Source organism: Cnephaeus nilssonii (genome assembly GCF_951640355.1).
Source record: "Cnephaeus nilssonii genome assembly, chromosome: 15".
NCBI lineage: Eukaryota > Metazoa > Chordata > Mammalia > Chiroptera > Vespertilionidae > Cnephaeus > Cnephaeus nilssonii.
In genome coordinates this window covers 41,369,310-41,383,447 of record NC_137086.1, presented here as the reverse complement: position 1 = coordinate 41,383,447, position 14,138 = coordinate 41,369,310, and the positions used below count along the sequence as shown (strand labels likewise).

The 14,138-nt window shown below is 40.7% G+C and overlaps 1 protein-coding gene across 4 annotated transcripts in view; it reads left to right on the top strand.

The window, feature by feature from the left end:
- The first annotated feature begins 311 nt into the window (after positions 1–311).
- The window catches only part of NFU1 (NFU1 iron-sulfur cluster scaffold), a 29,651-nt gene continuing 15,824 nt past the window's right edge, over positions 312–14,138 (top strand). Inside the window, exons 1-5 of one of the 4 annotated variants that reach the window (XM_079792805.1) lie at positions 336–400; positions 1,983–2,320; positions 3,685–3,785; positions 7,714–7,849; positions 10,768–10,834. In XM_079792805.1, the coding sequence (XP_079648931.1) occupies positions 2,274–2,320; positions 3,685–3,785; positions 7,714–7,849; positions 10,768–10,834 (351 nt within the window). In that variant the 5' untranslated portion in view covers positions 336–400; positions 1,983–2,273. Of the gene's footprint in view, positions 401–1,982; positions 2,321–3,684; positions 3,786–7,713; positions 7,850–10,767; positions 10,835–12,543; positions 12,656–14,138 lie in introns of those variants that run through there. The other 3 variants (XM_079792808.1, XM_079792806.1, XM_079792807.1) reach the window with 3 other exon arrangements.

The window sequence follows — 14,138 nt, the reverse complement described above, 5'->3', positions numbered from 1 at the left end:
ACAAATGGCAATGGGGCAAGGGTCGGGAACACCATTCCAACCGCAGGACCAGTCGGTGCAAGAGCAGGACCCAGCGAGTAAGAAAAGCGAGCCTTACTGAGGGATTTCTTCCCCCCGCCGTCCTTGTCCAGGCTTATGCAGTGCCGTAGGCAATGGTAGCAAACAGCCAGGCGCAAGCCGTCCCGGCTCATTCGCAGCAGCGCCGCCTATGACCGGTAGAGGGCGCTCTCCACGGAGCCTGTCCGCTTCGCGGCCGGGCTGCGCCTGCGTCTGCGCCTGCGCGGGGCGCGGCTCGGTGAAAGGAGAGGCCTGTCCCACGCCTGCGCACTCGGAGTAAGATGGCGGCGGCGGCCCGGCTGGGTTGGGGAGCTGCGGCCCGCGCCGCCGGGTTGCGCAGGCGGTAGGTGACAAATCCTGAGCTCCGCGTAGGGATGCCTCTGGGTTTAGCTAGCAGAGCGGTAACCGCCCTGCCCACTCCCTCAGACGGAGTGGTGAAAGGTGCCTCTGACCGAGCCTTTGGGCCGCCCCCCGTCGCCGCACTTGGGGTTGAGCCCTGGAGGTGGGCGTCCATCCCCCGGCAGCTCCGAGTCCCCAGTTGGGGTGGGCTCTGCGCTGCCCGGCCCCAGGCCTGAGACCCCGTGCCTGAGTCCCTGCGGAGGGGAGTTTTGCAGAGCCTGGCTGTAGAGACCCAATGCAAGAGCTATTTTTATATTTATTTATTTTTTAATCTTTATTGTTGAAAGTATTACATATGTCCCCCCCCCCCCATTGACCTCTGCCGCCCCAGAGCTATTTTTAAACCGTGTGGCCCTTCTAGCATTTCACCACGTGCATTCCATCCTTTGCCTTTTACTTATTTTTATGTCTTAAATATGGTTTTATTGGTTTCAGAGAGGAAGGGAGAAGGAGAGAGAGAGAAACATCAATGACGAGAGAGAATCATTGATCGGCTGCCTGTTACACGCCCCTCACTGGGGATCCAGCCCTAAGGGGCAGGTGCCCTGACAAATGGAAACTTGACCTCCTGGTTCATAGGTCCGAGCTCAACCACTGAGCCACGCCTGCGGGCCCTCCTTTGCCTTTTAAACATGGAAAGTCAGGATGTCGTAAAAGAATACCTCCTCTCATTTCTTCATTTTCCCAGCGAGGCCCAGAAAGGGGACGTAACCTGTCTGAGGTCTCACAGCATCCAAGTGATGGCACTCTGAGAAGCCAGACCCCTCGGTTTCCTCCCCGTCACTTAAACCCACTGCGTGCCCTTGTTTTCCCCTGCCGAGCGCCTTGCCAGTGATAATCTGCCAACAGTGGTTCCCAACCTTTCTAATGCCGCGACCCTTTAATACAGTTCCTCATGTGGTGGTGACCCCCAACCATAACATTATTTTCGTTGCTACTTCATACCTGTAATTTTGCTACTGTTATGAATCTTAATGTAAATACCTGTGTTTTCCGATGGTCTTAGGCGACCCTGCTAACGGTTCTCATTACGATTCATTAACAGTAGCAAAATTACAGTTATGAAGTAGCAACGAAAATAATTTTATGGTTGGGGGTCACTTCAACATGAGGAACTGTATTAAAGGGTCGCGGCATTAGAAAGGTTGAGAACCACTGGGTTAGGTGAAAGGCACTGAGGATTTAAGTAGGTGTACCCCAGTTTCGCTTCTGGAACAAAAGGAGAAAAGGACCCAATGGGAGTTGATCTCGTTTTAAGGAGTTTTAGTGGTAATGATGCTCTTGAAGCTTAAATAGATTTCTAAAAAAAGAATTAAGTTTGTAGAAGGATTTTTTGTTAGTTACCTATCTCCCACTCTTATATTTGAGTCATTCCTATTACATAATAATAACAGTGGTAGCTAACATTTATTGAACACTAACTATACGGCCTAGTGGCACTGTTTTAAAGCACTTTACATGGATTATTTGGATCCATCTTTGCCCCAGTCTTTATAAGATAGCTGTGAATATTAAATTCATTTTAGGGATGAAGAACTGAGGCCATGGTGCTAGCTGCTCCAGGGACATAGAAATTAAGACAGTCCTTCCCCTTAACGAGTTTGCAAGTGAAAATAATCAGATGTTTATGCTAAGTGAAATAAGCCAATTTGAGAAAGACAAATATCACATGATTTCACTTATTTGTGGAATCTAATGAACAAAATGAATTGACCAATAAAAGAAGACCTGAAGCATGGAGGCATGGAACGGACTGACATACCTTGATGTAGGGTTGTGGGGACAGGAAGAGATAAACCGAAGAACTTATTCCTTATATGCATAGCCCATGGACATCAGCAATAGGGTGGAGAAGATCTGGGGGGTGAGTAGGGGCCAGGAGGACAGGGTAAAGGGGGGTAAATGGGAGACATGTGGAATACTATCAACAATAAAAAGTATACATAAAAAGTAATCAGATGTTAAAAACAAAACAAAAATATGCTTAAAATTCCTCAGTGATTCCTGTGAAATGAAAATTGTAATATTTTACAGTAAACTAGATTTCAAAAGAACTTGCATCAGATTTCTAAAATTTTCACTACTAAAGTCTCCTTTTATTTCCTTTCCGGTAATAATGTTTTTCCCCTTTCTCCTTGTTTTTATTTTATTTTATTTTTTTGATCCTCACCCGAGGATGAGGATATTTTTTCCATTGATTTCTAGACAGAGTGGAAAGGGAGGGGGGCAGGAGAGGAGAGAGAGAGAAACATCAATGTGACAGGACACATCAATTGGTTGCCTCCTGACTGGGGATTGGACCTGCAACCCAGGTACGCCCTTGACCTGAATGGAACCCGTGACCTCCGGTGAGCAGGCTGATGCTCAGGGCTCACCTTGTTTTTAATTTGCCAAAGGCATGCAAAAATAGCCAACCAACACTTCCTCTATCCTAATGTAATAGCTAAAGTTACAGTACTAATATGCTTCCAATCAAAGATGGTGGCTTCTTTAGCAGTTTATACTTTCTGCTAGATTTTGTGAAGTATTGAAATACCTTTCAAACCATATAGTATAGGTTATCTCTTTCTAGGGAAATGTGGTAGAAACAGAAAAGGAGGACTTTTCACTGTATTTTCTTTTTTTTAAAATAAATTTTATTGATTTTTTACAGAGAGGGATAGAGAGTCAGAAACATCGATGAGAGAGAAACATCGATCAGCTGCCTCTTGCACACCCCCTACTGGGGATGTGCCAGCAACCAAGGTACATGCCCTTGACCGGAATCGAACCCGGGACCCTTGAGTCCGCAGGCCGACGCTCTATCCACTGAGCCAAACCGGTTTCGGCTGTATTTTCTTTTTTCCTTTTAAATTTGGAACCATGTGAGTCTATTACCTCATTTAAAAATTTTTAAAATAAGGGAAAAAACAGTTTGCAGTTCTTTGCCTCTACGCATAACTTAACTACGAGCCTGGAACTTGAGGTTATGAATCACGAGTGTAGATATATTTGTTTCTTACACCAGCTATTGCACTATCCTGTGTGCACTCAGTTTTCAAGGATGTAAATTTCCCCTTGAGCTCTTGTTTTTAAATTGTAGCTATTGCCTGAGGAAGTGAAAGTAATGTAGATAGAAAAATGAAAACTTGGCTTTATTGTTATTTTCGTTATGGTTTTTTTATGTATGAGAAGTAGAAATAACTTAAAGATTCTTAAAATGTCATTTTTATTTGTTTTTAAATGTAGATTATATGACATGATGAATCCATACACCATTAAGAAACAGCCTCTGCATCAGTTTGTACAAAGACCACTTGTCCCACTATCTGCAACCTTATGTAACACAGGTAAAATTTCACCTCTTTCAGAGCAAATTGTGTTTCAGAAGCTAATGAAACTGCTTGAATGAAATTTTGTGGGTCATAAAAGGCGATAATTTGTAAATTTTATCTTCAGGTGCCTATAAAAGAATATAGCATTTTTTCCTATCAAAACATCACGCTTTGCTGTAATTATTTGCTTTCACATATCATTGGTTTTAAATTTCAAGAATCCTTAGCACAATGTCCAATAGAGCTACGAAATTTCAGTATCTTGTATAACACATCCTCTGAAACATAAGAGTTGCTTAATAAATGATTTCTGAGATGCAAATATGGTAAAAAGTTACAAATGAATTTGTGTTTCAAAGAATCATATGTATTTTAGGTTCTTACCCTTCTTATTTTTATAAGAATATCTCTAAAGCCAGTAAATTTCTAGTTTTCATCCACACCGTAGAACATAGTATTTTGAATGTATTTTTTCTTTTTTTTCTGGTCAAAATAAGTCTGTTTTTTTTTTTGACAATCTGGTTGGTATTATATGCTTTTATTTTCTTTAATATTGGAAATAGGTATGAGGATAGGATTTGAAAATTATTTAAATATGACCGCTGTCGTGTCATATTGGGAGGAGCTATTGTGTGGCTAGGGAAACCTGGGAGGAAAGAGTGTATATCTGTGTGTAAATACCTATCTGTGTGTGCTTATGGAGCTGTAACAGTGGATCCAGCTCCGGTCCATTTCCATCCCCATCACTACCTTGAACACCTCCTGTGGCCATACTCTGGGAGGTGACTGACTGGCTACTGGCATGAGTTGGATTAGGTTACAGACCATATCTCCCCTGTGTACTGGAGCAAGAACAGGAGTACCTTGCCTCTCTCTTGAATCACAGAATAATTTAGGTATAAATATTGAGTATCTCAATATATTAAGATACTTTAATTGGACTTTAAATTTCTGTGGGATTGAATTATGTGGTTACCTAGGCTTTCTAAATTGGAGGGCTGCTGATTTTAATCTTTGATATTGACTTTAAGCACCATTAATCTTTTGTTTTGGAGGAACTTATGCCTACCTCTTTACCTATCAGTACCAAGAATAATAGGAACAATTATTTTAGATCAGTCTTTCTATCCTGGTGTAACCCTTATGACACTTTCAGGGGCATCTTTCTGGATGATGGAACTGGGAATCATTTTTTAATTAAACCCAATTTAGACCATAATTGGAGTGATTTTGTTAATACCCAGTCAAATCACTTTTTTGAAATAGCTTTGTTCATTGTCAAAAGAAAATTTATATAATGATGTCATATATTATTTTCTACCTCAGATTTTGCTCTCTTAACAATTTTTTTATACTTATAGTTCTTACCTTCAAGTATTTCTAAACATTTTTCTTCCTGTATATATAGTTTTACATAAATGGATTGAGTAGAATAAAAGCCAGATTTAATTCTTTAAATATTGGAAGAGTGCCTAATGTGTGTGGAGCTTTTGGCTACCAATAAATTACTATTAAGAAAGGTTGTAAGAAATGATTGGTCAGAACCACAGTTAGAAGAACCTTGTTATCTTTATATTTGCAGAAAGCCCTTTCTTTAATGTTCCATCTGAAAAATTGTTTTCTTGTAACACAGATTTTCAGAGGCATTTATTGGTTAGAGGTATAAATATTTTAAACCAAGCACTTGAACACTGAGGATATCATTTAAAATTTTTCTCTTCTTTAGGACTTGCCTAGTCACCAAGTCACCAACTGATATCTTATAGGACAATGACTTAAATAAGCAAAATGTATGGGGCTTTAGTTTCAATTTCTACTTCACCAAGGAAATGACTCAACATCAGTTTAGCAGTTACATTTAGCTGGAACTGTATGGCAAGGTGCAAAAACAGTTCTCCACTGTCAAGTTAGAATCTTGTAAGAAAAGCACTTTCATAACAACCATATGTTTTGCCACATTTAACCTCTAATTTAAAATAAAACTGTTGCCTTTTTTATATTTTTCTATCTTTTCTAGGATGTGTGGTATGAGGATTATGACAAGATAGGAAGACTGATTTTATATATATTTTCCTGTTATGCTTGGCATTGATAAGTATGGAGTGGCAATATGCACAATGGTTAAGCAAGTCAGTGCTGGAAAATTGGCAGTTTTGTCACTTTAAATAGCTGAGTGACATTGAGCTTTAGTTTCTTCATTTATAAAATAGGATAAAAACTACTTCCTTCGCAGAATGTGAGGAGTAAGGGATATAATTCATGTGGAATGCTTAGCATCATGCCTAGCACATGTATTGATTTTAGAAAGAGAGCGGAAAGGGAGAGAGAGACGGAGATACACATCGATTCATTGTTTCACTTATTCAGGCACTCACTGGTTTTGTATGTACCCTGATTGGGGATTGAACCCACAACCTTGGTGCATCGGATGATGTTCCAACCGACCAAGCTACCTGGCCAGGGCCCAGCACATGTTAATAACCTAGTGAATTAACCTATTTCAGTATACTGCTCTAAGATGAGAATTGGTGTTTTTTTTGGTCAGAAGGTGTGTTTTCATAATAAATAGTAAAGGCCTGTTCAATAGTTTCAAAACTGTTAAAACCCCAGTATTATCTATCCTTTTTTCTTACAAGTTGTTGTTATATTAACAAGGTAGGGAATTAAAGATTTTGTTCTTTATTGCTCTAATGAATTCATTCTCAATCTAATTATGGCTCTAGAAAAAAAGAAAAGAACCTATAACGACAATATTTTTGTTGTTATTGTTAATCTTCACCTGAGGATATTTTTTTCCATTGATTTTTAGAGAGAGTGTAAAAGGAGGGAGGGAGAGAGAAAGAGAGAAACATCGATGTGAGAGAGATGCATTGATTGGTTGCCTCCCACACTCACCCTGACTGGGCCTGAGGATCAAACCTGCAACCCACGTAGGTGCCCTTGAACAGGAATCGAACCTGTTGGTCCTTGAGCTGATGCTCTAACCATTGCACAATCTGCCAGGGCTGTAAAGATACTTTTTAAGTATTCCAGAAAGTAAATCACATAGATTCCCACTTACATGATAATTTATAGTGTCACTAATTCTATACCACTTTTTGGGCAGTTACTTAACTCTTTGTAACACGTTATTGTACTTATCTCTAAGCCTCAGTTTTTTCATTTGTAAAATGGGAATAATAGTACCTTCTTCATAGGTTGTTAAAGGCATACTTACATTTAAAGCACTGGACCCACCCTGGCTGCTTTAGCTCATTTGGGCATCGTTCCACACACTGAAAGGTTGCTGGTTCAATTCCTGATCAGGAAACATGCCCTGATAGTGGGTTTGCAGGAGGTAACCAACTGATGTTTCACTCTCGCATTGATGTTTTTCTCTCTCTCCATCTCCGTCTCTCTCTCTCTCTAAAAATCAGTTTAAAAAAAAAAAGCAGTCAACTCAGTCCTTGGCATGTAACTACTAAGCACACAAGAAATAGTAGTTATTATTATAATTTTTTTTGTCTTTAAAAGGCTGGTAGTACTTTGGAAGAAGAGAATGTAACATTTTACTATATTAATATCACAGTGATGATGATTTATGATTATGATAGCCATTGGTATTAAGTCACCACATAGAATACATATGATTCCTGAATTATAATATATATATATACCTTCCTACTTAAGTATAGGATATTACTAGAATCTGTTCAGTAGCAAAACTATCTAAATAATCAAAATTAATATAAAATTCAATGCAGTTATCCTAAATATATTGGTAAATTGCCTTCTTGTCTTTAAAAATTCTTATTTTGTCAGTTTGGGCGTTAAAGTCTTATTTTCTTTTTACTGACTTTTCTTACTTTTTTTGGGTCTCTGAAAATGAGCATTTCATAGTTCATAAATTGTTAACTACTTTATTTTCCAGATTAACATTATTTCTTCTTTTTTTCTCTTTTAGTGAGACACATGTTTATTCAAACACAAGATACCCCAAATCCCAACAGTTTAAAATTTATTCCAGGAAAACCAGTTCTTGAGACAAGGACCATGGATTTCCCCACACCAGCTACAGCATTTCGCTCCCCTCTGGCTAGGTATATTACTAGTTTTCACTTGCTTTTACCAAGAAACCTAATTAACTGACTTTGGGGTTAAGGCAGCTTTATTTAGCTATTGCATTTTTATGTGCACTGTATTTTTTTTCAGAGAATACTTCATTTTCAGATAAGGGGTAAAAAACGTAAGAGTTGATATTAGGAAAGTCTTCTCCTGAAAAGTGCTGTATTGAGAGATCTGTATCATCCTATATAATAAAAGCCTAATATGCTGTGTCCAGTCATCTAGTCATCTGGACCAATCAAAGTGTAATATGCTAATGATATGCTCAGGCCAATCAACTGCTCACTATGACGTGCACTGACCACCAAGGGGCAGACGCTCCGACTGGTAGGTTAGCTTGCTGCTGGGGTCTGACTGATCGGGACTGAGCGAGATGGGCCAGACACACCCTGGAGCCCTCCCGAGTCCCTCCCCGGCCCCGATTGTGCACCGGTGGGGTCCCTCGGCCTGGCCTGCACCTTCTCGCAATCTGGGCTAAGGGACCCCCCCCCCCCCCCCGGCCAGTGCATGAATTTCGTGCACCGGGCCTCTAGTGACTATATAAAAATTTATATCTTAAGAAAAATAATCCATCAAAATGATAATATAGTTAATTTCCATTCTAAATCTTTTATTTTTTAAAATATATTTTATTGATTTGAGAGGAAGGGAGAGGGAGAAAGAGATAGAAACATCAGTGATGAGAGAGAATCATCGATCGGCTGTCTTCTGCATGCCCCTTACTGGGATCGAGCCCGCAACCCAGGCATGTGACCTGACTGGGAATCAAACCGTGACCTCCTGGTTCATAGGTCGAAGCTCAACCAACAGCCACATGGGCCAGGGCACCATTCTAAATCTTTAAAACTGTTTTTAATAAGCAATGAAAACTTACTTGTTTAATTCTTAAGGATAGCTGAATTTTTAGAAGTCTCAAATGGAGTCATTTATAAAATATTCCACTCAGAACTATAAATTATAATAGTTATCAGATATGGGATGATTTAAAAACAAAACTATTCAGTTAAATCCTGGCTGGTGTGGCTCACTAGGTTGGAGTGTTGTCCTGTGCACCATTAGGTGGTGGGTTTGATTTCCCAGGAGACATACACCCAGGTTGTAGGTTCGAACCCTGGGAGGCAGCACATCGATGTTTCTCTTTTTCTCTCCCTTCCTCTCTGAAATCAATTAAAAAAAAACTCAGTTGAGACAGTTTTTAAATTCACTAAATAGAGACAAGGTAAGTATATATCAGATGATAAAGTATAAACAATAAAATTATTGGAATGTAACTCTTTTTAGCTGATAGCTAAATAAATTATTTATAATAAGAAATAGAGTCAGTATCAGTTGACATTTTTAGTAAGCTGTGCCTGATACTGATTATCAAGGATATTTAGAAAATATCACTTAAATAATTTTCTCCATATATACCCTTTTTTAAAATCTCATTTAGGGGAGTCAGAAATATGTTTATCTCAAGAATGGTTTTTAAAATCTCTAATTAATAAAAATACATATTTCCTTGACCTAAACATACTGCTTGTCAGAATATACCTTAGAGCACTTGTTTTTTATAATTTTTGATACAAGCCACAATAATAAATGTTTTATGTTATGACTCAACACGCACACCACATACACATATATACATATACAGGTATCCATACACTGTATATGTGAACATAGACACACACAGATATATATGTATATATAAATATACGTGTGTGTTTGTATGAAACAAGTGTTTGATGGGACATTTTCACCCTTATGTAATGCATTCTTATATTTTGTTTCTTCTTTTTATTTCATTCTGTTCTATTTTATTAGATAAAATTTTGGTCACTGAATAATTGATTTCACAACCTGCTGGTGGGCTTGAAAAATACTCTCTAGAGAATGCCGACATATGTACACAAGGTGTGTGCAGGGAGGTTCATTGTAGCCTTGTTGGTAGGGGAATAAGTTAGAAACAACCAAAATATTCATTAGTAGGAAGAGTTAGATAAACATTGTTCATCCATGGTCTTCACATATTAAAAGGATGAGAAGGACCCATATTTACCATCACAGAATGACCTCTAAGATATACTGTTAAGTGAAGAAAAGCAAGTTTCAGGACAGTAAGTGCAATATGATTATTATATGTATAAAAACAAAAAAACAAAACATATGCCTCATAAAGGTTTGCACATAAATCTATATAGTAGCATTATCTATAATAGCCTCATCCCCAAAAATCTGGAAATGTCCATCAACTGTGGAATGGCTAAACAGGTTGTAAATGCCCATATAATGTAATACTAATCGACAATAAAGTAGAATGAACTATTGATACACACAAAAACAAGGATGACTCTCAAAAGCATTATGATAAGTGAAAGAAGCCAAACTCAAAAGACTGTATGGTTTCATTAATATGAAACTCTAGCAAAGGCAAAGCAGTAGTGGCATAAAGATCAATAGTTACCAGGGTGACAGATGTGCTAACTAACCTTATTGTGGTAATCATTTCACAGTTTATATGTATATCATCAAGTCATCACGTTGTGCACCTTCAACTTACACAATATTTTATGTCAATTATATTTCAGCGAAGCTGGAAACATTTTTTTAAAGCAAAAATAAAAAAGTAAAAAGTTATTTCCATAAAACAAAAGTTAATAGAACATGGAGGTAAAGCAAGAGGGCTGAATACAAAGGGAAATGAGGGATCTTTTCAGTAATAAAAATGTTTTATATTTTTATTGTGGGATTGCTCGATTGTAGGGGAAAATGATAAAACAAGATTGACCATGACTTGAAACTAATGATGGGTACATGGAAGTTCTTTTATTTTTCTCTGTACTTTTGTTTATGTGTAAACTTTTCAAAATTAAACATTTTATTATCTCATTTTTTATTTTTTTCACAGGCAATTATTTAGGATTGAAGGAGTAAAAAGTGTCTTCTTTGGACCAGATTTCATCACTGTCACAAAGGTAAACATAGGGGGATATAAAATAAGATATGAAGCACTTTTAGTTTTTCTGAGTCAAGTGTTCTCCAGAATTTCCATTCTTAATGTATTTTATACATACTGTTATTTTACAAATCTCAAGTTTACTTCTCACATTTCTTAAGTTAATTATTTAATACTAGAGGCCCAGTGCATGATTTAATCATGCACCTGGTGCACCAGCTGGCTGTCTGTCCGCTGGTGCACCAGGCCTTTAGAAAGCCTCCAGCGCAGCCATGGCGCAGACGCTGAGCAGACGCTGAGCTGGCGCCGCAAACTCAGCGTCCTGCTGGCCCAGTCAGCTACCCCGGCCACCCTGAGTCCTGCCCCCTGCGCCTCCCGCTGGCCCAATCGTGGGCGTAGCAGAGTGATGGTAATTTACATATTACCATTTTATTATGTAGGATAATTTCCAGATCCCTCGTTTTTTAAAAGGGAAAAATTTGAGCTTCAAGATTGTATAGGTAGCCTATAGCAGGGCCAAGACTTAACCTTGGTAGGTCTAGAATTTAGGCTTCCAAGTATTATTTTTACTAATTTTTAATTCAAATCCTATCTAATAATAGACAAATATGCAAATTGACCATACCTCCGACACACCCACAAGCCACACCCACCATCCAATCAGAGCGAGTATGCAAATTAACCCAAACCAAGATGGCTACAGCCACAGAGAGCAAGGTTTCCTAGGTAACAGAGGAAGCCAAGCTTTCCGCCTGCCCTTGCCAGGCCTAAGCCTCCACTCAAGCTACAAAGTTTCAGTTATAGAAGGTAAACAAATTCAAACAAATGGTGGCAGAATGGAGCTTGAGAGAGCAGGCCAGGGTTGCCGGCGGCAACAGGGGAAGCAAAGCTTTCCGCACACCCTGGCCGGGCCCACCCGCTTAAGGCAACAAAGTTTCAATTATAACTCCAACACAAATGGCTGCCGGCCTCGGCCTCGGAGGGAGCCCCGGGCTTGGCTCCGCTCCAGGCTACAAAGTTTCAATTGTAGAAGGAAAATAAATTCCAGATACCAGGGCCTCTGCTTGGGTTGCCAGGGGACGTGGCCAGCCTACAAACCACCACAGGCCCCTCGCTCAGGCCGCCCCACACCCTAAGGGAACCCCTGCCTGATCCGGGACGCCCTTCAGGGCAAACCAGCTGGCCCCCACCCCTGTACCAGGCCTCTATCCTATCTAATAAAAGAGTAATATGCAGATTGATCATCACTGCAACACACAATATAGCTGCCCCCATGTGGTCAAAGATCCTGCCCCCATGTGGACACAAGATGGCCAGCAGGAGATGGCAGTTGGGAGGCACCCTGCCTGCAAGGGAGGGCAGTTGAGAGGGACCAAGCCTGCAAGGGAGGGCAGTTGGAGGTGATCAACCCTGCAGGAGAGGGCAGTTAGGGGTGACCAGGCCGGCAGAGGAGGGAAGTTGGGGGCAAACAGGCTGGCAGCAGAGTGGTTAGGGGGTGATCAGGCTGGCAGGCAGAAGCGGTTAGGGGCAATCAGGAAGGCAGGCAGGCAAGCAGTTGGGAGCCAGCAGTCCTGGATTGTGAGAGGGATATCCGATATTGGAGAGGGTACAGGCTGGGCTGAGGGACAACCCCCCTCCGTGCACGAATTTCGTGCACCAGGCCTCTAGTTGATAGAGTAAAAGGAGAAGGAAATAAATAATCACACACAATATATATTTGATCAACAGAATGATTGAATATATATACTCCTTTCAAAGTGGGCACTTACATCATGGCATCTGACCCATTCTACCGTCCTGCAATAACCCTTCAGAGCTTCATACATAAGAGCAGTGGACTGTAAGTTCTTACATTACCCATTGCAACAGCTAATGTGGTATCTGCTAGAAAAGGCTGTTTCATGTTTAAGTCTACTAGGTTAATGAGAAATGAACTATTTAAATTTGAACTATGTATCCTTTTAAATCTATTAATTGATATATATATATACTAGAGGCCCAGTGCATGATTGAATCATGCACGTGTAGGGTCCCCTACACACTTTCGCTTTTCACGGTGGAGCTGGGTGCCTGTCCACTGGTGCACCAGGCCTTTCAGAAGCCTCCGGCTCGGCGGAGGCTTCTGAAAGGCCTGGCGCTGGAGCAGACAGGCACTCAGCTCCCACGCTTTTGATGGTCCGCGGCCGCTGAGGGGGGCTACCCTGCTGTTGAGAGGCACAGGGGGCGGGACTCCCGCCCCCTGCGCCTCTCAATGGCCGCTGAGGGGGGCTGCCGCGGACACCTGGCTACCCTGCCGTTGAGAGGCACAGCTGGGTGTCTGCGGCAGGCCCCCTCAGCGGCCGTGGATCTGGCCGTTGAGAGGCACAGGGGGTGGGAGTCCCGGGCGGGAGTCCCGCCCCCTGCGCCTCTCAACAGCAGGGTAGCCCCCCTCAGTGGCAGTGGATCCGTGCCTCTCAATGGCCGGATAGGCCACCCCGAGTCCCGCCCCCCCAGCCTTCTGCCACCCAATCGTGGGCGTAGCGGAGTGATGGTAATTTACATGTTACTCTATTATTAGATAGGATATATATATATATATATATATATATATATATATATATATATATACCAAATTTAATCATTTGTATAATTTCACATCAAAATAAAAAGTATTCTTTCAACTCCTCTTAAACAATTTTAAAGGATTACTATGAGTTCTTCATATACCAAAAAGTGGACATATTGGATTAGTCCCTTAGCATGTTACATCAAGTCCAGAATTCTTTTGTAGCTATTTCTCAGAAAGCCCTTTCTTGACCATATTTGTGAAAGTGTCACTTCTCCCAGGAGCTCATTACCCTGTTCATTTTCTTTTATTTAAAAAACACACATTTTTTATTGATTTTTAGAGAGGAAGGGAGAGGCAGAGAAAGATAGATACACCAATGATGAGAGAGAATCATTGATTGGCTGCCTCCTGCACATCCCCTACCAGGGAATGAGCCCGCAACCTGGGTATGTGCCCTGATCGGGAATCGAACTGTGACCTCCTGGTTCATAGGGCCCTGTGAAATCATTGAGCCACACCAGCTGGGCTCCTGTTCATTTTCTTCATTCTGCTTATCTTAATCATATTTTTTATTTTTATTCCCTGTCTTTCCTGCACTAGAATATAAACTCTGTGAAGATAAAAATTGTCCATCTTGTTAAGATCCCCTAGAAACGTGGTCGGCAAACTGCTGTCGCGAGCCACATGCGGCTCTTTGGCCCCTTGAGTGTGGCTCTTCCAGAAAATACCACGGCCTGGGCGAGTCTATTTTGAAGAAGTGGCATTAGAAGAAGTT